The sequence below is a fragment of the Thermochaetoides thermophila genome (assembly GCF_000221225.1).
Source record: "Thermochaetoides thermophila DSM 1495 unplaced genomic scaffold scf7180000011819, whole genome shotgun sequence".
In the NCBI taxonomy this organism is placed as follows: Eukaryota; Fungi; Ascomycota; class Sordariomycetes; order Sordariales; family Chaetomiaceae; genus Thermochaetoides; species Thermochaetoides thermophila.
Window position 1 is genome coordinate 702,613 of NW_006383035.1, and position 21,947 is coordinate 724,559.

The 21,947-nt window shown below is 55.1% G+C and overlaps 7 protein-coding genes across 7 annotated transcripts; 4 read left to right on the forward strand and 3 right to left on the reverse strand.

Annotated features, from left to right (window-relative positions):
* Positions 1–1,107: 1,107 nt before the first annotated feature.
* On the forward strand, positions 1,108–2,085 carry CTHT_0049460 (uncharacterized protein; the record flags this gene model as incomplete). The annotated part of the gene is made up of 1 exon (XM_006695238.1): positions 1,108–2,085. One exon carries the CDS (start codon positions 1,108–1,110, stop codon positions 2,083–2,085), a length of 978 nt encoding a protein of 325 aa, XP_006695301.1.
* Positions 2,086–2,444: 359 nt separating this feature from the next.
* Positions 2,445–3,810, reverse strand: CTHT_0049470 (uncharacterized protein; the record flags this gene model as incomplete). Its single annotated transcript, XM_006695239.1, has 2 exons — positions 2,445–2,881; positions 3,033–3,810. The coding sequence occupies 2 exons, from the start codon at positions 3,808–3,810 to the stop codon at positions 2,445–2,447; spliced, it is 1,215 nt and encodes a 404-aa protein (XP_006695302.1).
* Positions 3,811–5,618: 1,808 nt separating this feature from the next.
* Positions 5,619–6,986, forward strand: CTHT_0049480 (uncharacterized protein; the record flags this gene model as incomplete). Its single annotated transcript, XM_006695240.1, has 1 exon — positions 5,619–6,986. The coding sequence occupies one exon, from the start codon at positions 5,619–5,621 to the stop codon at positions 6,984–6,986; it is 1,368 nt and encodes a 455-aa protein (XP_006695303.1).
* Positions 6,987–7,343: 357 nt separating this feature from the next.
* On the reverse strand, positions 7,344–8,861 carry CTHT_0049490 (uncharacterized protein; the record flags this gene model as incomplete). The annotated part of the gene is made up of 4 exons (XM_006695241.1): positions 7,344–8,229; positions 8,288–8,392; positions 8,486–8,691; positions 8,754–8,861. 4 exons carry the CDS (start codon positions 8,859–8,861, stop codon positions 7,344–7,346), a joined length of 1,305 nt encoding a protein of 434 aa, XP_006695304.1.
* Positions 8,862–10,015: 1,154 nt separating this feature from the next.
* On the forward strand, positions 10,016–11,173 carry CTHT_0049500 (uncharacterized protein; the record flags this gene model as incomplete). The annotated part of the gene is made up of 2 exons (XM_006695242.1): positions 10,016–10,302; positions 10,921–11,173. 2 exons carry the CDS (start codon positions 10,016–10,018, stop codon positions 11,171–11,173), a joined length of 540 nt encoding a protein of 179 aa, XP_006695305.1.
* A 770-nt stretch (positions 11,174–11,943) lies between these two features.
* Positions 11,944–13,078, reverse strand: CTHT_0049510 (uncharacterized protein; the record flags this gene model as incomplete). Its single annotated transcript, XM_006695243.1, has 2 exons — positions 11,944–12,231; positions 12,287–13,078. 2 exons carry the CDS (start codon positions 13,076–13,078, stop codon positions 11,944–11,946), a joined length of 1,080 nt encoding a protein of 359 aa, XP_006695306.1.
* Positions 13,079–16,553: 3,475 nt separating this feature from the next.
* CTHT_0049520 (uncharacterized protein) lies at positions 16,554–20,202 on the forward strand (the record flags this gene model as incomplete). The annotated part of the gene is made up of 3 exons (XM_006695244.1): positions 16,554–16,670; positions 16,788–18,774; positions 18,833–20,202. The coding sequence occupies 3 exons, from the start codon at positions 16,554–16,556 to the stop codon at positions 20,200–20,202; spliced, it is 3,474 nt and encodes a 1,157-aa protein (XP_006695307.1).
* Between the last annotated feature and the right edge of the window lie 1,745 nt (positions 20,203–21,947).

Genomic DNA, 21,947 nt, shown 5'->3' on the forward strand with positions numbered 1-21,947 from the left:
CTCAGATCGGAAGAACTTACTGGGACTTCTTACACTTGACACTCATTTTTCTGCTCAACCAATAGCGCTTATGTTTTCACATCATCCATCACCGATAGCTCCAAAAAAAGTAGGCCCAAGAGCTGAGAGATGCCACGAAGATGCATCGGCTTCATGCTTGACAGGCTGCAAGTCCCGGCGAGACGAAGTCGGAAGCAGGAGATGTGTCGACGCCCAATCGGCTACGAGTCACTGCGGATGATACAGTAGTTCTCACTGGGTTATTGGGTGAGAAAGCGAGTAGAGCAAAAATAAAATAAAACAAAATAAAATAAGAATAAAATAAGAATAAAAAATTGAGCATATAGGAGGAGACAAGAATATTCATTGGCAGCTTCATGGAGGATGTCTTTTGTGAGATATCGGTTAGTAAAAAAACGCTATCCCAATTATTTATGCTCAATGCTGCCCTCCTAGATATCAAGGATTATTGAAGATTTTTATTATGTCTGTTGTTGTCCACTACTCTTCCGGCCAGCCGCAATGTCTGAAGCCTTCCTCATCAAAAGAATCGCCTGCGACCGTTGTCGCAGACTCAAACTGAGATGCCGGCGTGCAGATTCTAATCCTAGCGGCTCTTGCTTCCGATGTATCCGCTCCCAAAAGGAATGCATCACATCCTCAAACAAACGGCCTGGAAGACCTCGAGGCCTCAGAAAGAAAGGTAGTGAAGCTCCAAAGGAGCCGGGCAATCTCGAAACAAGGGGGTCGAAGACCTTGATTACGACTACTCACACCCCATCGACTGCTTTTGATAGCCAGAATAAAGCTGATTTTGGGTCTTACTGGAGAAATACCGACTTTTGTCAGGTTTATCTTGACATAAACCCACAGAGTTGCACTTTCTCTACTTATTACAGCGCCGACGGTGCTACCTTACCAAGAGAGCCAAGTGAACCGACGCTTGAGAGAGACCTGCTTGGATACTTGCCATACACGAATCCAGCGGTGCATAGCCTCGAGCAACCGGTACTTCATGGCCTACAGCATCAGAATTTTGGGTCAAGCAAAGGATTTCACGGCACTGATGCCCCAGCGGTAAACGGATATCCGAGCGCCTCACCTCACATGCACCCACCACCAACACAGTCGAGGAGCAGTTACAGCCGCTGGATTAACAGCCTATACCAGGATCTCGCTCACCAGTTATCCATTTTGCGCTCCCAAAACTGGCACTTCAGCGACTTAGTCCGCATAACATGCTGCCATGACGTTACCCCTGTTTATCAGCGCATTTCTAACTCCGAATGTCCCCAACACCCTCCAGAACTGCCGATCACATCCTCGCACAGCCCCCTAGCAAACGTCGCCAACAGCATCTCATCCTTCACGCAACTCCTCTGGACCATCAAGTACCATGCAGCCAACAGCCCATCATCGTCCTTCACCGCAACTAACGCTTCCCCACCGTCCTACCCCAACTTGATTCCAGGCTCCAACTTAACCTTCTCCGATCTTCATAAAATCCTCTCCATCCATACAACCATCCTTTCAATCTACTCCCTCATCCTTTCCCGAATCCCTTCGAACAACTTTTCCATCACTGACAACAACGACAACAACGACAACAACAACAACCAGACCAATCAGGACACCCTACTATCCGAATGCGTACCACAGCTTTTCCTTGCTAACATCCCCCTACCCATCAAGATACCATCAATGTGTAGAGTATTACTAGGGTACCTCCTCTCGAACCTGACTGAGAGCCAACTGAAGCCGGTAGAGGAATTGCTGGGGCTGCCTGAGGAATTGAGGATATTCTGGCAAAGCCTCTCGGACAGGGAACACACCTCCAATGCGGACAGTTCCAGAGGGAATGTCACTCCTGGAAGTGAGATTGGATTGTTTGGAGGAGAAATGGGAAGGGAAGTTCTCAAGATCATTTGGGAAGGAGTGGATGAAGAGAGAACAGGGAAGAGTAGTGTTGCGGATACCAATGAAGCTGGTCAAGTGGGGGAGGGGGATGGGAATGGAGTACTGAGAGTGGTTGAGGAGCTTAGAGAGAAGATGAGGAAGATTAGGGAGGAGTTCCGAGTATGGTAAAAACAAAAAAAAAAGTCCTCAAAGGAAGAGACACACCCAGGGGCTCAGTGTGCAGATGTATATGGTGTATAGAATCATGAAGAGATGCCCAATAACACAAATTGATGGATCCAAGATACATAAGACATATATATACTGTTCCAACCAACCATCGGGGAATCTATGTACACGAAAGGAAACCACCCAAGAAAACAATAAATGCACACTTACCCAACCCAAGATACACCCAACCGTCCCTGATGTCATGTCATCATACCTAAGTAATGCAAGACCATCTCGGAAAGGAAGGAAACTGGTATCCAAACTCACGAACCAACCCACACTCCAAACTCCTCTAGTAGGTATCCCTTTCTACCTCCTTACAAAACACTCGCCGCCTCCCCCTGCACCTGTACCGGCACCGCGAACGTCCTCATGCCCGCAGCATTCACTTTCGGCAGATGCCCACCGCGAATATTAACCTGCAAGCTCTCATGCAACAGTCTCGGCGCCGCGAGCTGCCTATCTCTCTCCTTGCGCATCTGCACGAACTCCTTTTCAGTGATCCCATCCCTCAGGTGGCGGTTATACAGCCGGTGCTCGGCGACAGTGGCCCATGGCTCGGGCTGGCGGCCGTCCTCGGCGTAATCGTGGCCGACCCAGATGCGGACGTGGTCGGGCAGGGAGAGGAGCATGCGACCAGAGTAGTAGAGCTGTTCGGCGGAACCGCCGGGGAAGTCGCAGCGGGCGGTGCCCAGGGTTTGTGGGTGGAAGAGGGAATCGCCGCAAAAGATGTTGTCTGCCAGTCCGGAGGAATCTGCGGTTAGGGGGGTTCAGCTGGGTCAAAAAATGGGGAGAGTTCGGGGGAACATGTCCCCGGGCGGGGGGGGGCTCAATTGTTTTTTTTTTTTTTTTTTCGTGTTCCCCGGGTAAGCAAGCATGTCAAAGAGAGTAGGGAGAGGACTTACCGCCAACCCGGTAGCCCATGTGGTCAGGGGTGTGGCCGGGCAGGTGAATAGCGCTGGCCCTGAGCGACCCAATCTCAAAGACCTCATCATCATCAAAAAGCGTATCAAAGACACCATCGTACTCATCCGTGGAGACGCCGTAACGCTCACCAAAGACGCGCTGGACCTGGCCAATGCGCTTGCCAATGCCGACGCCGGGCTTGTAGCCCTGCATCTTCTCGAGCTTCTTCTGCAGGTAGAAGGCCGAGGTCAGATGGTCGGCATGGGCGTGGGTCTCAAGGATCTTGACGATCTCATAACCGTTCTTCTTGATCAGCTCGAGAATGTTGTCGGCCGAATGAGTCTTGATGGTGCGGGCGACATTGTCGTAGTCCAGCACAGGGTCGATGATGACGGCCTTGTTAGTAGCCGGGTCGGCAACGACATACTGGAAGGTCGAGGTGACGGGCTCAAAGAGCGAATGGATGAGGGGCTGCTCGGGGGCCGGAGGAGGGGTGTGGATCATGGCACGGCTGGAGTGAGCGCGCTTCTGGATAAGAGTCCGGCCCGGGAGGACGACAGGCTGCTTCGGGAGTTGTCGGGCAGCAGCAGCCGACATGGGACGGGCATGCTGATGGATGGTACGGCGCTGGGAGCCGACAGCCAGGTCTTGGGACGGAAGTCGGGCGGCAGAGGTAACCGTAACCGTTGAGGAAGAGGTACCGGCCAGGGGGGTGAGCAGGGCACGGCACGCGGGCTCCACCGCGCGAACGGTAAGCGGGAGGCGGCAGGGGTTCATTTTGGGAGTGTGAATGGAAAGGGGAATCGGCGATTGCAGATATCGATGGTGTTAAGGATGGCGAAGTTGAGGGGACGGCGTGTGTGTAAGGTATAGTATATGTAAGTGATCGCCAGGGGTCCGCGTCCGCTTATGTGCTAGTGTAGGAATTGAGGCTCAACCGGCAAGACAACTCCCGTCCAGGTCAAGACAAGACGCAGGGCCAGCTCTGCACTAATTTGGGATGGATGAGTCTAGGTGCGCAGTCTGCTTGTCTGAGAATGGACGAGCCGACGACGATGAAGAAGGCGTGTTTAAAATGTCGACGGCCTGCCGCTGGGACTCCACACCTTCCACGCAGGGTGCGATCCCGGTCGTCCGGACGCCGGGAACTTAGGGGTGTTAGTGGCACTGCCGAGTCCCGAAACCGACACCCGTCCGACATCCGGGCCAAATTTGGGTGCCATTCAGCCTGACTGAAGCGTGCCATTTTGCAGGCGACCGCGCAGAGAGCGACAGGAATGCCAGCACAACGGCTCCCAGCGAATGGAGTCGACGCGGTTCCTGCCGAAGAGCCGCACTGCTCGCGACGCCGACATGCGTCATGGGTTGGAGGAATCAAGGTCGGCGATCGTCATCGGCGTCGTCGTGCATGTTGTCGTGGGTGATGGTGGCGTGGTGTTGCGGCGACTTTTGCCTTGCGTTTCCGTTGCAATTTCTAGCCCGTCCAAGGTTTCCAAGGATCAGCGATGATAGAGTCTCGCGCTTCGTGATGCGAGCGCGTCCATGGTTGCGTGTGAACTGCGAACGGCTCGTTGTTTTCCCGGCGACGTCTTGTTGGCCAGATGTTCCGCTTCCCGTCGTCCGTGACCGTTTGTCAGATACTACGATAAGACACGGATAAGGTGCGGATGGGAGGGTGCATGTGATACCAGCCAGTGAAATCGCAGCATCAATGAACGACCAATTGCAGTGGCCCTCATTTTCTACCACTGTTTATGCCTGCCGAAGAGCTCGCGTCGTAAAGCCCAGTGCTGTTAGCCACTTCCCGCCTGTCGTCTCATGGTGGCGCCACAACTATCAAAGAATCGGGAAGGGCGGTTCCCCGCCAAGATCTCCGCCCCGCATCCACATTTGGCCCTGGCTCGCCCACACGACACCCCACATTGGCAGTCCTGAACCCTCCGATCTTGGGCTGACACAAAGTCCTGCCAAGCCACGACGCAACCCCACGCGGCGTGGGGCTAGGGCAGGCCAGGGCACCAGCCAATGGACGGCCGGCAAAATTGCGCATCTTTGGAGGGGTGCCCCGCCGAATGGGTTTTCGATCGCCCACAAGGATGCCCACAAGATGGTAATGGATGTCGCTGGATGTCGCTGTCTACGTCGCATCCCACGCGCAACCACAGCCCTGGAGCCTGGACCTGGGCCTAGAGAAGAGTCCGGTTTCAGCCCGGGGAGGAGGCGGGCATGCAATTTGCGTCAGGGCCACAATAACAGCGAAGGTCGGCGACGGGGAGCGGACGAACTCGAAGATTTTTTTTTTTTTTTGCTCACGACTGCCGCAGCCGATGGGCCGCTCTCTCTTTTTCAACCCCAAATCGCCGCCGTTGTCAGCGTGTTCGAATTGAGAATTCGAGTGTCGTTTCTCGCTACCGCCCTACCCGCCAACCTAAATCGCCCAACGGCCCCAACGGCCAATTGGATCACCGCCGCTCATCTGTTGTCTCACCACTCGTCCCTCCTTTTTCCTTCTCTGGCGTAGGCCTGCCGATCTTCACCCGCCCAACCAACACTACACCTAAGATACTGACCACAAGGCCGGAACCATGAGCTCCCGTCTCTTGAGCTTGAGCTTATCTGCCTCTAGGGCCGCCGCTGTGGCCAGACAATCCACGCCGGCAACTGCCCGAACGCTCGCTACCGTGTCGTCGGTGCAGGATGTGGCTCCCCGCAACCACAAGGTCGTCATCGTGGGCGCCGGCTCTGCGGGTCTCAGCATCTCCCACCAGCTGCTGCGGACGGGCAAGTTCCGCCAGGACGACATTGCCATTGTCGACCCGGCCCAGTGGCACCACTACCAGCCCGGCTGGACGCTGGTCGGAGGCGGCCTGAAGCACAAGGACGAGCTCAAGCGTCCGCTGCCCGAGCTGACCGACCCCAAGCTGAAGCTGTACAATAACGCGGTGGAGACTTTTGCGCCCCACGACAACACCGTCACTCTGGCCGACGGGGCCCGGCTGACCTATGACCAGCTGGTCGTCGTGCCTGGCATCAAGGTCGATCTGGCCGCCATCAAGGGCCTTCAGGAGGCCGCGACCAATCCCGACAGCAATGTCTCGTGCATCTACACCTACGAGACCGTCGACAAGGTCTTCCCGACCATCAAGCGCTTCAAGCAGGGCCGCGCCATCTTCACCCAGCCCACCGGCGTTGTCAAGTGCGCCGGCGCCCCTCAAAAGATCATGTGGCTGGCCCTGGACCACTGGAAGCGCGAGGGTCGCTACAAGCCGAGTGCCTCCGACTCACCCATTACCATCACCTTCGCGACCGGTCTCCCGCAAATGTTTGGCGTGGCCAAGTACAGCAAGGCGCTGGAGGAGCTGCGCAAGGAGCGCGGCGTCGAGGGTCTCTTTGCCCACGACCTGACCGAGATTGACGGTAACACGGCCGTGTTCAAGAGCGCCTCGGGCGACGTCGTTCGCCGTACCTTCGACCTGATGCACGTCGTGCCCAAGATGGGCGCCCACGCCTTCGTCAAGAACTCGCCTCTGGCCAACGAGGCCGGCTTTGTCGACGTTGATGACCACACCTTGCGCCACAAGAAGTACGCCAACGTCTGGTCCGCCGGTGACGCCTCCTCGCTTCCTACTAGCAAGACTGCTGCGGCTATCACCTCCCAGGCCCCGATCCTCGTCAAGAACCTTGTGGCTGCCCTCGACGGCCGCGAGCCGCCGGCGCGCTATGATGGTTACACTTCCTGCCCGCTGCTGACGGAGTACGGCAAGGTCATGCTGGCCGAGTTCAAGTACGGCGGCGAGCCCAAGGAGACCTTTGGTCAGTACGGTTTCGACCAGGCGACGCCGCGTCGGGCCTTCTACCACCTCAAGAAGGACTTCTTCCCCTGGGTGTACTACAAGGCCATGGTCAAGGGCATGTGGGGTGGTCCGAAGGGGTTCCTTATCAATACCAACTAAAAAAAAAAAAGCTAGGACTGGAGTTTGTTTTTTTTGTCCTTGAAGGAGTATATACATATATATATGATATGTGGGTTGGGCGTCGGTTGGGTATGCTTTCGGCGGCTTGTTGATTTGATTTGGCAGTGTTTGCTTGTATATAGACGGGCAACGGCATGAACTTATTGCCCCTAGCTGAGGCATTGATGCATTCTTGACAAATGTAAGGTTGTCATTCCTTCTAACTGTACTATAGTAGTTTGACAAAAAAGCATCAATAGTTCCTCAACACGACTTGAGTCCTGTCACTGCTTCACTCGTCAGGAGCTTACTCCCAACATCTTCAGTCTCTCAATTCACTACGTCCCCTTATAAATTTCAATACTTCACCTCCCTCGCCAACCCCCCCAAAAGCACCATCGGATCTCCCTCCAACTCCAACACCCCCCAAATCCACCTCAACACAACCCTAAAGCTCTCCGGCTCCCCCATATGCTTCCTCCCCTTAACCACCCTCGCCTCCTTCGCCCGTCCGTGCTGCAGCGCCATCCACAGGTCCTCAATCGGGAAGATCTCGTCCAGCTCCCCGTTCACGAGCAGCACCCTCTCGCAGCATGGCTTGTCGAGTGTGCCGTCTACCACAAGGGAGTACTTGGAGTATGCCTCATCAACGAAGCGTTGCCTGCCAGCGGGATCGGTCCCGGAAGGGTCGTACCCGAATTTTGCGGCGAGAGCACCGCACAGGTCGAAGGGGTATTCCCTCTTGTCGGCGTTCGCGAGCCAGTCTGCAGCGAACATGCGATCGCATCCTCCACCGAGAGATACGACGGCCTTGAATAAGGCAGGGTGGGTGTGCGCCGCGCGCAGGGCATAGAAACCCCCCGTGCTGAATCCCCAGAGCACGACGCGACTCTTGTCGATTGTCCCACGAGAGTGTTGCTCCCCGATCCAGTCGGCTACGGAATCCCAGAACCTGTCGACCGCATCGGGCGCTGATTGCGCGGTACATGGGGAATCACCCGTGCCGGGGATTTCTAGCACTAAAGTGGCGATGCCCTGGGCAGAGAAACCAGGCTGCCAGATGCCCAGTTCGGTGCGGTAGCCGTCTAGACCTGTCAAAAGGATAACCAGCGGAGGTGGGGTAGCAGCAGAGGAGGAGGGAAGACAAAGGTTTGCTTGAATCACCGAGAGTTCGGTTGTGGGGTTCGAGGGGGAGCGGTGGGTGTGGGGGATCTGGAGGGGGAGGATGGGGGTTGGAAGCAGGCTGGAGCACGCAGGAGAGGGTTAGTTGAGGGATCTAAATGGGGGAAAGGGGGGCTTACGCTGCGCCGCGGTAGAAGGCTTCTTTGTTCTTTTGCCAGGCGAGACGTTGTTTGGGAGAGCGCGGGATGGGGAAGCGGGATATGCGGTAGAGGGCTGAGGAACGTCTGTGTTGCCAAGGGTTAGCTAGCAATCAATCATGATTCACCATCTACCGCCTCGGTCTCGTACAGAGAGAGAGAGCCTTCGGGCATACTCACAAAAACAACTCTGCCGCCTTCTCCCGTTCTTCCTTCCCTTCAGCCTCCTCGGCCCTCTTGAACAGCTCCTCAGCCTTTGGGAAGAACATGCTAGCATATTCATCCCAATCATACGGTGGCTTCAACCCCTTGGCAATAATCGCCTGGGCGACGGGCTCAAAATCTTGTGGGGTGCCAAACATGAAGGGATAGACGCGCATCTCGCACTGCCATCATCAGTACTATGTTAGCAACCTGGAAAGCTGGATGTTGGTGAGGAGAAACATACCAATGGCTTCCATTTCTTTGTCCACAGCTTCTCAAAGGACTCGTGGTGCTCAGCTGTTTGATGGAGAGCATTGCCAATGATGTAGGTGATATCCTCGGACGAACCCATGATCACGTTCTTCACGCACGGTTAGAGATCGACAGGGAGAGAGAGAGTGAGAGAGAGAGAAAGAGAGAGTTATGCTCAATTCACGCCTTACAAAACACAGCTCAATGTTGGTATGTCTTTCTAGGTTCATTTCATTATAATAACAGTCTTCGGCCTTCGTCTTATATCCGATCTAGGGCCGGAACACCGTGGGGGAAGGCCGGTATTGAGGGGAGCTTTATGTTTGGCGTAAGCGGCAGGTCCAAAGTACGGGGTTGGATACCATCAGCTGGAACCGGGAAGTAAGTGCAGTTCTGAATATCTGTTGGAATTGTTGGCAGTCAGCTGGTGAGAGTTACCAGGTCGGGTGTCGATCACCATTGGGGAATGGTTTCATAGGTTTCAGTTATATGTATGCAGCAACACTAACTGTTCAGGAAAGATCAGCGAGTCCCAACAACCTGGCAACAAGTTTTATCTGCTGAACTTATTCTTGTAACTTGTTAGGTAAATTTTGACGGTTTATTTTTTTTAAAAAAAATCATGTTATCGTGCAGCCACTAACAGCTTCAAAGACTCCTGAAGCTTTCCCCTAAGTCGTGATGATGGCTGCAAAATGCACAAACCTTAATCCGGACAAAATAACCCAAGAATCAAGGGAGAACATTTCAATGGTGAAAGGGTGGAATCGAAAGGACAAAAGTCCCATCATATTTCCACTGTCAAGATAGCTTGGGCAGTTCCCTGTTCCTACGCTCTTACGCAACCACGATAATCAAGGGCAACCCACACTAGCCGCACACGGCAGATGAACCGGCATTGCACGCAACAATAACAAAGTCAATACTTCAAATGACCAGGCAAGAGCACACAATGCTGAAAAGACACAAATGAAGGCTAATAACCTGGGAGCATCTAGTCAACACGTACCTGCTCTTTAACACAATTGCTTTCCTGCTCCTTAGTTTAGTTTCATCTCGTGGTCTTCTTAGACTCAAATTCACTCACTTTCAACCAGATTCCCTTGAGTTTCACTTCACGGCACATGCGTCATGCCTTCTCAGAGCCCACAGAACTGGCGCTGCCACTAAGGTTGCAGAGGAGGAGATGCCATCTTTAGACTCCATCATCTCTGACTTCCAAGCCCACAGCTAAGAAGATGAGGACGATCGAGGATGATGACAGTGACCACGGCAACAACGGCGACAGCAACCACAACCACAACCAATGAAAGTAGCAGGGCCTCCCACGAGTACCCGGCTAGCCAACCTTCGAAAACTTCATCGACGACGACAATTACATGTCGGAATGGGAGGACCCTCCCTCAGATCAGTCCTGGCTGCCGGCAGACCACTTCTCAGACCCTAACCGCGCCCGCCCCGACCCTCAAGGAAGAGACAAAGGAGAAGGCAAAGGCCAAGGCCAGCCCCATGATGAACAATCAACAGGCTGGGCACCCATTGTAGGCTAAGACTTGCACCTCGAAGTGGTCCAGCGCGCCAAATCCGAGCCATATACTGTTGCTACAGGCGAGTTCCGCGCTATTCATGTCAAGATACCTTCTAAACAGCACCGGGAGCTGCTGGATGAGGAGAAGCCTGGTCCCACGGTTCAAGCGTTTCTAGATATGCATCCAAATGGGCTCATGCTCATGCATTCGCTGGGACTGTCTGAGTTGCCGATGGGGGCAAAGAGTATGGTGATGAGGAGCATGACTACGGGGGGGTATTATGTGCAACAAAGAGTGAAGGGATGGAGGTAGTGCCAGAGGAGGAGGAGGAGTAGGAGGAGCCTGAACAAGAGGTTGAGAGTGACGGTGAGAGTGAGAAACAAGCGCCGGGAATTCTTAGGCTAGGGAAGAGGACGAGGTACTCGATGGAATATGGTGATGAAGAGGGTTCTCCCGGTCCGGCGACCAAGAGGCTGAGAAAAGCGGCCACGAAATCACCAAGATCGCGGGCCAGCACGGCTAACAAACAACCCTAAATCCCGCGCCAGGGGCAGGCAGTCCGACACGCCGGCCCCTCGAAGCCACAAGAGGAAGCAGTCTGAAGCTCCTAAGTCGTCCGCGGCTCAATAGCCGGCCAAGCGTGCAAGGAATCAGCCCGGCGGCCACTTCAGAAAGGAGAGCAGGCAAGCAGACCGCTTCAGCTACAGCTGCCGAGCCGCCGGCCCCGCGTCATCGAAGCGACCGAGGGAGAGAGTTGGAGCCAGTGGAGGAAGAGCCTGAGAAAGATATCAAGCGGGAGCTGCAGGAGGGCGACGACTTACTCATTAAGATCCAGAGTAGCAGAGATGAGGGCCCGCCGGGGAACGACGAAGACGGTCAGTGAGGGCGATTACAACAATTGGAGGGGCGATGAAGGCGGCGAGGATGACGACGACGATGATGGAGGGCCCTCAGGGTGGCAGGCGCCCTTGGGAGAGCTTCTTGGCTGGCCGAGTCGTCGGGATTGGTTGAAGCCAGGGGAGGTGTAAAGAATAATACCCTGGAAGGAAATTGGGGATGGTTTAGTCAAGGGAACATTTAAAACGTTAAGTGGATAGGGTTTGATTAAAGATGTCAGTTTTCAGAGCGGATACTGGCGTTAGGTAATATCGCCCTAACGACAGATGCTCTTGTTCTTTTGTTCATGATTTGTGCTGAAAAAGGAATATGACAGAGACAGTGGCGGTTTGCCTTATCTGAGAGTGGCTGGTCAAGTACCCTAAACAAAATAAGCTAGCGGATAAAGAGAGGGGTTGACAACAAGGCTGACCTGGTTGCTCGAGAAGACTGCAGAGTTATTCCCAGGAAACAAAACAAGGTCTAAAGGAGCAAGACTTTGACTAGCCTCTATTCATAACTCCACAACAGCTCCACGATCATGGAGGGAGGCCCGGGGATGGACTCAAGCGTCGATGGACCATGTGATGCGCAAATTAGACTTGAGCTCGAGAAGTGTGCTGTACAAAGATATCCACAACTTGACCGCAATCCCAACCCTATGTACACCACGTTCATCATTATACATCCCCTAATCCCCCCGACCTCAACACCACGCCCAGATCGAGATCACCACTTAGCCTTTTCGAGCGGTCTCCCCGACCGCCCGGCCACGAGTCAATCCTCATTCTTGATCTTGAGCACGGCCTTGCCAAAGTTCTTGCCCTGCAGCATGCCAATGAGGCCCTCGGCGGCATTATCGATGCCCTCGGTGATGCTTAGCCTGGCCTTAACGCTGCCCTCGGCAAGCCACTGGCCCAGCTTGGTCTGGTGGTCCTGCGCATACTTGTCGCCAAAGCCGGGATCGCTGACGATAAAGCCGCGCATGGTCAGGCGCTTGGTCACCATGAGGAAGATGTTCTTCGGGCCGGAGCGCTCCGATTCGGGGAGGTTGTACTGAGAGATCTGTTGACTGTTAGCACAAATGCCCCTGAACAATTGTGCACAGGGGAAAACTCACCATGCCGCATGCCACAATACGTCCAAAAGGCTTCATCGCATTCAATGCCGCCTCCAGCTGCTCGCCACCAACATTATCATAATAGATATCCAGCCCCTCGGGCGCAAGCCTCTTGAGCGCATCCTTGGTCCTCTCCGTCTTATAATTAAAGACGCCATCAAATCCCAGCTCCTCCATCACAAACTTCGCCTTCTCATCACTCCCAACACTCCCAATCACCCGCAGCCCCTCCTTCTTCGCCACCTGCCCAACCACCTGCCCGACCGCGCCCGCCGCGCTGCTAATAAAGATCGTCTCACCCTTCTTCGGCTGGCCAATCTCATACAGCGAGCTCCACGCCGTCAGACCTGGCATGCCCAGAGGCCCGAGGAAGAGCCCCAAATTGCTCAGCAGCTCCTTCGGCGTCTTCTCAACATCAATCTTCCTCACCTGGCTCTTCACCTGCTCGGCCGTCAAAACCGCCCACTCAGCAGTCGGTAGATGCGCAACGATCAAGTCCCCCTCCTTGAACCCCTCCGCATCGCTCTTGATCACTCGCGCGACAGAATCATTCGTGATCGGCCCGCCGAGCTCGAAGGCAGGGGAGTATGACTTGACGTGGGCCGGACGCATGCGGCCGCGCTGGTAGGGGTCGAAGGAGGTGTAGAGCACGGACAGAGTCAAACCGCCGGGGGGAGGGGGCGTGGCAGGGTCAAAGGGGCCGCGATCTTCGATGACAAGGTGCTCGCCTGCGACGGGGAGGGCGTCGGGGATGGCGGCGAAGACGAGGGTTTTGTTAGTGTAGGTGGGCATGTTGATAGTTGTGTGCGATTTGTTAGGTATTGGGAATAAATGGGGGGGGGGGGGCGGCGAGATTTGGGTTTAGGTTGGATAGAGGGGAATACAGATGAGGTGAGATTGGTCGAGATCGAGTTGATGTAGGATTAAATGGAGGAGGATGCACGGAGGCTGTTCTTAACTCCGGGACTCGTCTCCCGTTTTATCCCCAGCCAAGTTAGGGCCCAGCCTGGGGCGGAGTTTTAGATGGTGAGGGGGGAGTTGGAGAAGAGGGTCCTCCAAGTCCAAGCGCGGGGAAGCGTGAGAGCTTCGCTTGGCTTCTTCCCCAAGCAACCTGACAAATACCTTACGCGACGACCACCACGATGGAAACGTCAAGAAGCTTTACGACTCTTCATCTCCCAGTCATGGCCACCTACATCCCTGCCAGCCTCACACTATCATCCGGCAAAGCCGAGACAGCCATCAGCCATCACGGCCTGGTAGCATCACTTGTCAATGGCTGAGAGATGCCCTCTGCCACAGTGCCAAACCTTGGAAGCTGTTTTAATGCTGGCTTCAGTCCCTCAACCCCACTGTACATCCTGCTTGCAAGCTTGAGAGAACGTCATTGTGCCTCGGTCCCCGCAAGTGCTTGTTTTGTTGATTTCTAAGCGCTTCGCACCGGCTTTGAATCGCCAAACCTCAATCACGGTGCTTGTTCCCTCCCCTAAAAATGCAAAATACGAGCAATTGCAAATGACGTTAAATGCTTCTTGAATTTAAAAAGTTGCAAGATGCTTCGTGGTCATTCTGGCATTGCAACCGCAATTGATGGCCTCATTCTGTCTTCTTCGTCTCTGCCAACCCCTCACCAATTCCTCTTCGATGAGGGGCTCGGCCAAAATGACGTCGACTTCGCAAGACTGCCCTTATCGATAAGCTTCTGCGACAGAGCCGAATGCCGAATGCCTCGGCACGGTCCGAAAGTGCTTACTCTCTGCTTCAAAGTTCCTTGCAACAGTACCGCAGCAACAAAGAGGTACAAGGTTGTTTACATTGCAGAAATCGAGGCGGCTGCTTTGAGCGCCAATGGCTTCAACACAAATATCTCGCTACCATGATCTAAACACAGTACACATACTGTACTTGTTTACGGAGTTCACTCCACCCTCCGGGGGGACCGAACTTTTCGCAAACGAGTGTGTGAGGCGAAGTGGATGGATGGAGATGAGACAAACACTTTTCTCTTCCCAACGAACCAAGTCGATGCTGCCCAGACTGGCCCATATTGGAACCACCTGCATAATTGTTCTTGTCTTATCAAACAGGAGGAAAAGAGCAAATCCGTTCTATAGAGACTATAAACCCCCGGCTCCTCCTCCCCTTTCTCCAGACCAAGATCGCGAATTTTTGGGTAAATGCTCAATTAATTGGCCGTATAGAGGCGCTTTTGAGAGAATGCAGCTCAGGCTATGTACAGTGTCGTTAAAAGAAAGAAAAAAAAGTAAAAATCTCATTACTGAGGGATGGGATTGCTCTAGAGGTACGTAGCTTACAAATAAACTGTTTGCGTCGCCCGGGGGGCGGCTTGGCCCCAGAGTCTGAGAGTCTGAGCTGCTGTGATGACCATGTTCTTTGTTTTTCTCCTTCATCAGACTGCGTAGGGTAAGTTACCTATGTTATTCACCTTTTTTCATTAGATCTTATTGGAGTCTTATTTTTTTTTCTTTTTTTTGTTGTGTGTGTGTGTGTGTGTGTAGGCTTTCTCAACTGCGTCTTGGCGCAACTAACCTGACCCGCCTTTTCTGCAGCCGGAATTTCGGTAAGAACCTTTTTTTATTTTTTTTTGGTGTGCCTACGCAAGAATCCTCAGGGTTAGGGTAGAAGGGTTTTCACCGTCTTAAGAAAAGGTTAGGATTTCAGCGACAGGCTCCGTGACCATGAATCATGGCCTCCCAAAAAAAGAGCATATCATTGAATCCCCCTCCAACAATGAAATTTCGCAATCTTGCATGACAGTGCCATATCCGGAGCATCACCATTTCCTTCCGTGTATCCAGCGCACACATCTCCAACTTATGCTGTAATTTGTCCCCGGTGATCCGGCCGCCTGACCAGACCGTACTCTCATAGCAAGGCATGGCAGACTTTGCACAGCCCAAAACCGACACAAGCGCAATCGACCGGGAATTAGACACGTCCGGGACAAACCTTGCACCGCCATGGGAACCAACTTAGGTGCCCATCGGGAGCGGCGGCCTACGCTGAACGAAAAGGACGGCCCAACGGTCGTGGGAGCCAACCTTTTCACAATCCCTCCAGCCCTCCAGCATAGGATATTTGCCATGTCGACACCTTCGAGTGGACTGGAAGCCTCAACGCCGTGAAGATGCATCCCAGGAGCGCCACACCCGAGTCCCATTCTCACATGGCAATAATAAGCTCAAGTGATTTTGACAGCCCACAGATCGTGGCCGACTCCCGGAGCGATCGCCATCACTGCTCACCTCTACCCTTGACCCGAGAGACTGGAACAGCTGTGGTCGGCCGACGGAAAAAGCCTCGTTCTTGACAAACGCACTTGCTGCTTCCTGTGCTCCCCTGACTCGGCAATCGCCGGCTGCCAGTCCAGATCTGGAGCCGTGAAGAGACCATCACCCTGATCATAGATTTCCCATTTGCGAGACAGTGCGGGCAGACCCCTGGTGGAGGACTGTAAATCGGAATCACCGCTTGATCGGGATGCCGCTGGATCCGGAGCCAAGAACGGAGTGCAATCGAGGGAACGGAGAGCCTTTCGATCGGATGAAGAGTTTGCTGCAGGGTTGATGGCTGATGGCTCAGGGGGGCGAAGTCGTTGGCAACAGCTGAGATGAGAGAGGCCAGAGAGAAGAGTTAGCATCAATGACGCAACTTAGCTTTCAGCTTACGTTGGGCCCGGGCATCTGATTGTCACGACATTCCAATCCTTTGACATGAAGAGGCTGAAAAGCTGGCCAGGCCTTCACGATCGGCTCAAGTCCGGCTCCATTACGTACGGATGACCAGTGGCAAAGCGGATGTGGACACCCGTCCACCGCAGACTCCGGACGCCGTGTCCACCGATCGGCGGGCCGGGAGCCAGGATGGGATGAACGACCGGGTTATCGTTTCTGCCGCCCCTGACGTCCCCGGCTGTGCTCTTGGACTGCCTGTCGATCAGTGGAGGATTCAAGTCAATAAACATGAAAATTCGCGGGGCCCAGGCCAGCCGATCTATTGAGATTTTCCCAGGAGAAAGAGGAGTCGAGGAAAAGGGAAAGGGGGGGGGGGGGAAGAGAAAGGAAATGGGAAAAGGGGAGATTAGTAGCCATGTCTTGATGCCGTCGAGTCGTATATAATAACCCCGCGGTCAGCCCGGTCGACGAGAGAGAGAGGGAGAGTCTTTTACCACCACCACCATCACCCTTTGTCATTCGTTTGACTATCCCCTCCCCTTTCGTCACTCGTTTGTTTGGCGACAACGACGATGTTGACGAGCAACAAGTCCCTGAGGGGGCTTCTCCTGGCCACTGCCTTCGCTGCCCGCGGAGTGCTTGCCCAGGAAGAAGCATGCAAGCCCTACAGCGAGATTTGCTCAGCGCAGGTCTCCATGATCCCCTCGTGCGCCACGTCCTGTCTTGATCAGGCCGCCTCGGACCTAGGCTGTGATCCCACCGACTGAGGCTGCCGCTGCCAAAACACCGTTGGCATCAACACTCAGGCCTTGAGCTGCTACTTCACTTCTTGCTCCGTCACGGACCAGGACAGAGTTTTGTCCCGCATGAACGACGTCTGCGACTGTGTTGAGGAAAACCCCTGCACGGTCAGCACCACTGCCACGGCTACCTCTACCGCGACTGTTCCCCAGGCCACCGGCTGGTGTGCTGCTCAGATCAACAACGTCCCCGCTTGTGCTTACAACTGCTTGGCTCGTGGTTCCGAGGAAGCCGGCTGCGACCCCAACGACTGGTTCTGCCGCTGTGACAAGAAGGACCAGATCAACGCTCTGGCCATCAGCTGCTGGTACAACGCTTGTGGCATCTCTGACGAGACCGCTGTTGTCCCTCGCATCAACGATGTTTGCGACTGCATGCAGTATGCCACGCCGACCTCTGCGACAACCACACCGACGCCGACGCCGGACGCGTGCCCGCATCCATGCCAGGATACTATCGACACCATCCCTAGCTGCGCCTCGACCTGCGTGCGGAACACGGCCGTTGAGTTGGGCTGCTTAGCCGGTGACTGGACATGCTTGTGCCAGAAGAAGACTCAGGTCAAGGCACAGGCCCTCACCTGTTGGAATATTGCCTGCCCCATCAGCGAGCAGGTCTATGTTGGCTCGAGGATCGACGACGCTTGCGATTGCGTTGCCGTCACACCGGCCACGAGCTGCCCGGTGCCGACGACTGAGCCTTCCTCCACGCCGGAGGCTTCCAGCACCGAGGAGACGACCACCTCTGATCCGGCTACCACAGCTCCTGCTACCACAACTCCTGCTGAGGAGTCGTCGAGCACCGAGGAGGCTACCACGACTTCGGCCGCTGAGGAGTCCAGCAGCACTGAGGAGGCCACAACCACTTCGGTTGCCGAGGAGTCTAGCACGACCGAAGAGTCCTCCAGCACCGAGGCTGCCACCACTGCCGCCGAGGAGTCGACCTCGACTGAGGAGGCTTCCTCGACTGCCACTGAGGAGTCGACCTCGACTGAGGAGACTTCCTCGACTGCCACCGAGGAGTCGACCTCGACTGAGGAGGCTTCCTCGACTGCCACCGAGGAGTCGACCTCGACTGAGGAGGCTTCCTCGACTGCCACCGAGGAGTCGACCTCGACTGAGGAGGCTTCCTCGACTGCCACCGAGGAGTCCTCGAGCACTGAGGAGGCCACCAGCGCTTCTACCGAGGAGACCTCAACCACCGAGGAGGCTTCCAGCACCGCCACCGAGGAGTCTTCGACCACTGAGGCCACCGCCACCGACGTGTCGACCACCGCCGCCAGCGAGACGGAGAGCAGCACCGAGGAGGCCACCGCTTCTGCCACCGAGACCGAGTCGGCCAGCGCCACTGGCACTGAGGCTGAGACCTCGGCCACCGGCACAACCACCGAGAGCGAGTCCTCGACTGCTACTGACGCGGAGTCGACTGCTACCGAGATCAGCACCACAGGCACCGAGAGCGCGACAGAGAGCGCGACCGAGACTGCCACCGACGCGACTGCCTCTGCCACTAACGCTACCGCCACCGATGCCCAGTCGACGGCTGCTGGCACCGGTGTTGAGGGCGAATCCACTGCTACCTCGACTGGCACCGATACTCAGGCTACCGGCACTGAGGCTCCTACTGGCACCGCTACCGACGGCTCCGAATCGACCGCCACAACTGGCACTGGTTCCGAGACCACTGGCGCCGCTGGCACTAGCGCGGAAGGAGAGTCGACTGCTACCGCTACCGGCACTGAGGCTGTCACTGGCACCGCCACTGACGGCTCCGAGTCGACCGCCACAACTGGCACCGGCGCTGCTGGCACTGGCGCTGAGGGAGAGTCGACTGCTACTGCTACCGGCACTGAGGCTGCTACTGGCACCGCCACTGACGGCTCCGAGTCGACCGCCACAACTGGCACCGGCGCCGCTGGCACTGGCGCTGGCTCCGAGACCACTGACACCGAGTGTGAAACCACTGCGACCGCGACTGGCACTGCCGTTGAGGGTGAGTGGCACAGCTCTCTAACATGGATGATCAAATGACTGACCTTTGTTAGAAACAGGCGAGTCGACTGCTACCGGCACTGAGGGCAGCGCCAGCACTGCTTGCCCGACCTGCACCGGCACGGAGACCGTGAGCGGCACTGCTACCGGCACTGGCGCTGCCACTGGCGACAACACTGCCACGGGCACAGCTACTGGCACCGACGCGACTGAGACTGCTGCCACGACTGGCACTGGCTCCGGCTCTAACACCGAAACGGACTCCAACACTGACATCGACGCCACTGGCACCGCTACCGGCACTGATGCCACTTCGACCGCTAGCTCGACTGGTTCTGGTTCTGGCTCTGGCAGCGGTTCCGGCTCGGGCTCCAACACCGAGTCGGGCGCTAACACCGACACTGGCGCTGCTACCGGCACTGCTGTCCCCACTGGTAGCCACACCAACTACCCCTCGTACAGCTACAGCACCTTCCTCACCGTCACCAAGTCTGATGGCACCACTGCCACCAATGGTGAGGACACCACCGGCACTGCTACCTCTGTTCAGTCTACGTCTACTTCTCCTTCTGGCTCTGGCAGTGGCTCTGGCTCGGGCTCCGGCTCTGGCTCCGGCTCTGGCTCCGAAGGCTCTGGCTCCGGCTCCGGCTCCGGCTCCGGCTCTGGTTCCGGCTCCGGCAGCGGCTCCGGCTCTGGCTCTGGCTCCGGCTCGGACTCTGGCTCTGGCTCTGGCAGTGGCTCTGAGGGCTCTGGCTCCGGCTCCGGCTCCGGCTCTGGTTCCGGCTCCGGCAGCGGCTCCGGCTCTGGCTCTGGCTCCGGCTCTGGTTCCGGCTCTGGTAGCGGCTCCGGCTCTGGCTCTGGCAGTGGCTCTGAGGGCTCTGGTTCCGGCTCTGGCTCGGGCTCCGGCTCCGGCTCTGGCTCTGGCAGTGGCTCTGAGGACTCTGGTTCCGGTTCCGGCTCTGTCAGTGGTTCTGGAAGTGGTTCCGGCAGCAGTTCGGGCTCGGGCTCTGGTTCTGAGGGCTCTGGTTCCGTTTCTGGCTCCGGCTCCGGCAGTGGTTCTGGTTCTGGTTCCAGCTCTGGCTCTGGCTCCAGCAGTGGCTCTGAGGGCTCTGGTTCCGGCTCCGGCAGCGGTTCTGGTTCTGGTTCTGGCTCTGGCTCTGGCTCTGGCTCCGGCAGTGGCTCTGAGGGCTCTGGCTCCGGCTCCGGCAGCGGTTCTGGTTCTGGTTCCGGCTCTGGCGCCGGCCAGGGAAGTGAGGGAAGTGTTGAGGAGGACTACAACCATGGCGGTAACTGGACCACAGGTGGCAACTGGACCTCTACTGGCACTGGCCAGCTGCCCATCCCCACCACAGCCGGTGCGGCGAACCTTCGTGTCGCCGGCGCGACCGTCATCGCGGGCGTTGTTGCCGCTTTCATTGCCCTGCTCTAAGGGCCCATTTCCTTTTTGTCTTGGATCATCTTCTCTTCTGTATTAGTAACTAATTGTTAATGGATGGGACTCGGAAACCACGGGATATGAATCATGGGAATGAAGTCATGTATTCCAACCATTGCATGTCCATTGTCTGCCGCGCCGTGACCTCTTTGCCTTGATGCCAGTGACTGGGTATGACTGCGGATGCGAGGCTGTTCCGACTTTTCCGCGTGTTGCCGAAGTCATTGGTGACCCCTTTTATCTCCTTGCATTCTCCCGGCGGAAAAGACTGGATAGAAACCTTACAAATAGATTACTGTTGGGAAGTGTTTGACGCGTGGTACACAGCGAAGATTGGCGACGTGTTGGATGCTCACGTTTGGGGTCGTACTAGGGATCCACCACAAGCGATGGTGGAATGTATTTAATTTTAGGACGATGGTCGGCGCTGCTAAGGGTCTTGCTATCGGCAGGCTGAGAGTCCCAAACGATTAATCTGTTTGTATGTTTCTGAATCATCATACACAACCCTGGCCGACATGGCTTTAACCCTAAGCCTTTCTCAACCTCTCCAGCGCCTCTCTTGAGATCGCATGCCTGAATGCGAAGTAGCACCTCGCTCGCTGCATGTACAAAGCGCCACGGTATGTTTTCTCAGTGTCTTGGCGGGCTCTCTCTCTGGCGCTCCAGGCACTTCTTAGGAGGGAAGTTTTGCTAAGACGTTAACAAACCAAACCGTGGAGCTTATAGAATGGGGCAAGCAATAGAAGGTTTCATTCGTACTGCGTATTGGATTAATCCAACCTTTTTTTTTTTTCACTTTGCTCAAATCTGTTTTTTCAGAAACATTTTTGAGGAAGACGTATGAGCGCTTAAGTATGCCAGTCAGCTCACGTAATTGCAGTATTCTACTTTGATTACTCACTAGAGGTTCGGATCTTAAGTTACGCATCATCTTAATAGATCGTTCGACGTAGATATAGACCGGTACCTACAGAGAGTGTGGGGCTGGCGGTCTGCAAGCTCCCCCTTTTTCCGGTCCCTCCTCATCCTCTGAATGACGTCATAGTATTGCAGTGGTTTTTGGGATACCTGCTGGTCAGTACATTTCGTAAGTTTGGTCAAACGAGATTTCATCTAGGGACTCTGTATAGGGTTCTATTTGGGTGTAGGACACACATAAAAAACATTTCGGGTGAACAGATCTATGTAGGAGGCAAGACTGGCGAAGGAATGAGAGCGCTGCATTGTACGGTTGACAGCACATGTGCGAGAATCCAATAACAAGCACTAAATGAGAAAAGAAGGTGAGAGTAAAGATTATAGAATCATTATCTATCCACATAATAAAAAACCAAAAATGACGTCTTATCTCAAATCAACAAACCATAACATGAAATTGGCTCATAATAGTTATCAATACAACAATAATAACTGGAAAATAAAGTGAGTAGTTAACTGCCCTCCATTGTCCATCTAAAATCCGTCCACTTGTATCCAGCAGGGTGGAGACGGCAGACTTGACACACACAAGTCGGCGATAGGAGGGTATGGTGAGAAAAACAAAGTTATTGTTGGATGGAAAAGAAATTGGTGGATGTGGATGGGAGTATTTACTTGTGAGTTGTCCTGCAGAACACGCGGCCCTGAGGGAATCTGTCAAGCACAATGGGTGCCGCAGAATAACAACGCTCTACCTTCTAAACTACACACGCGTGAAGGTGGATGAGCATGGCTCTTATACAAGGTCAAGTGTGTCC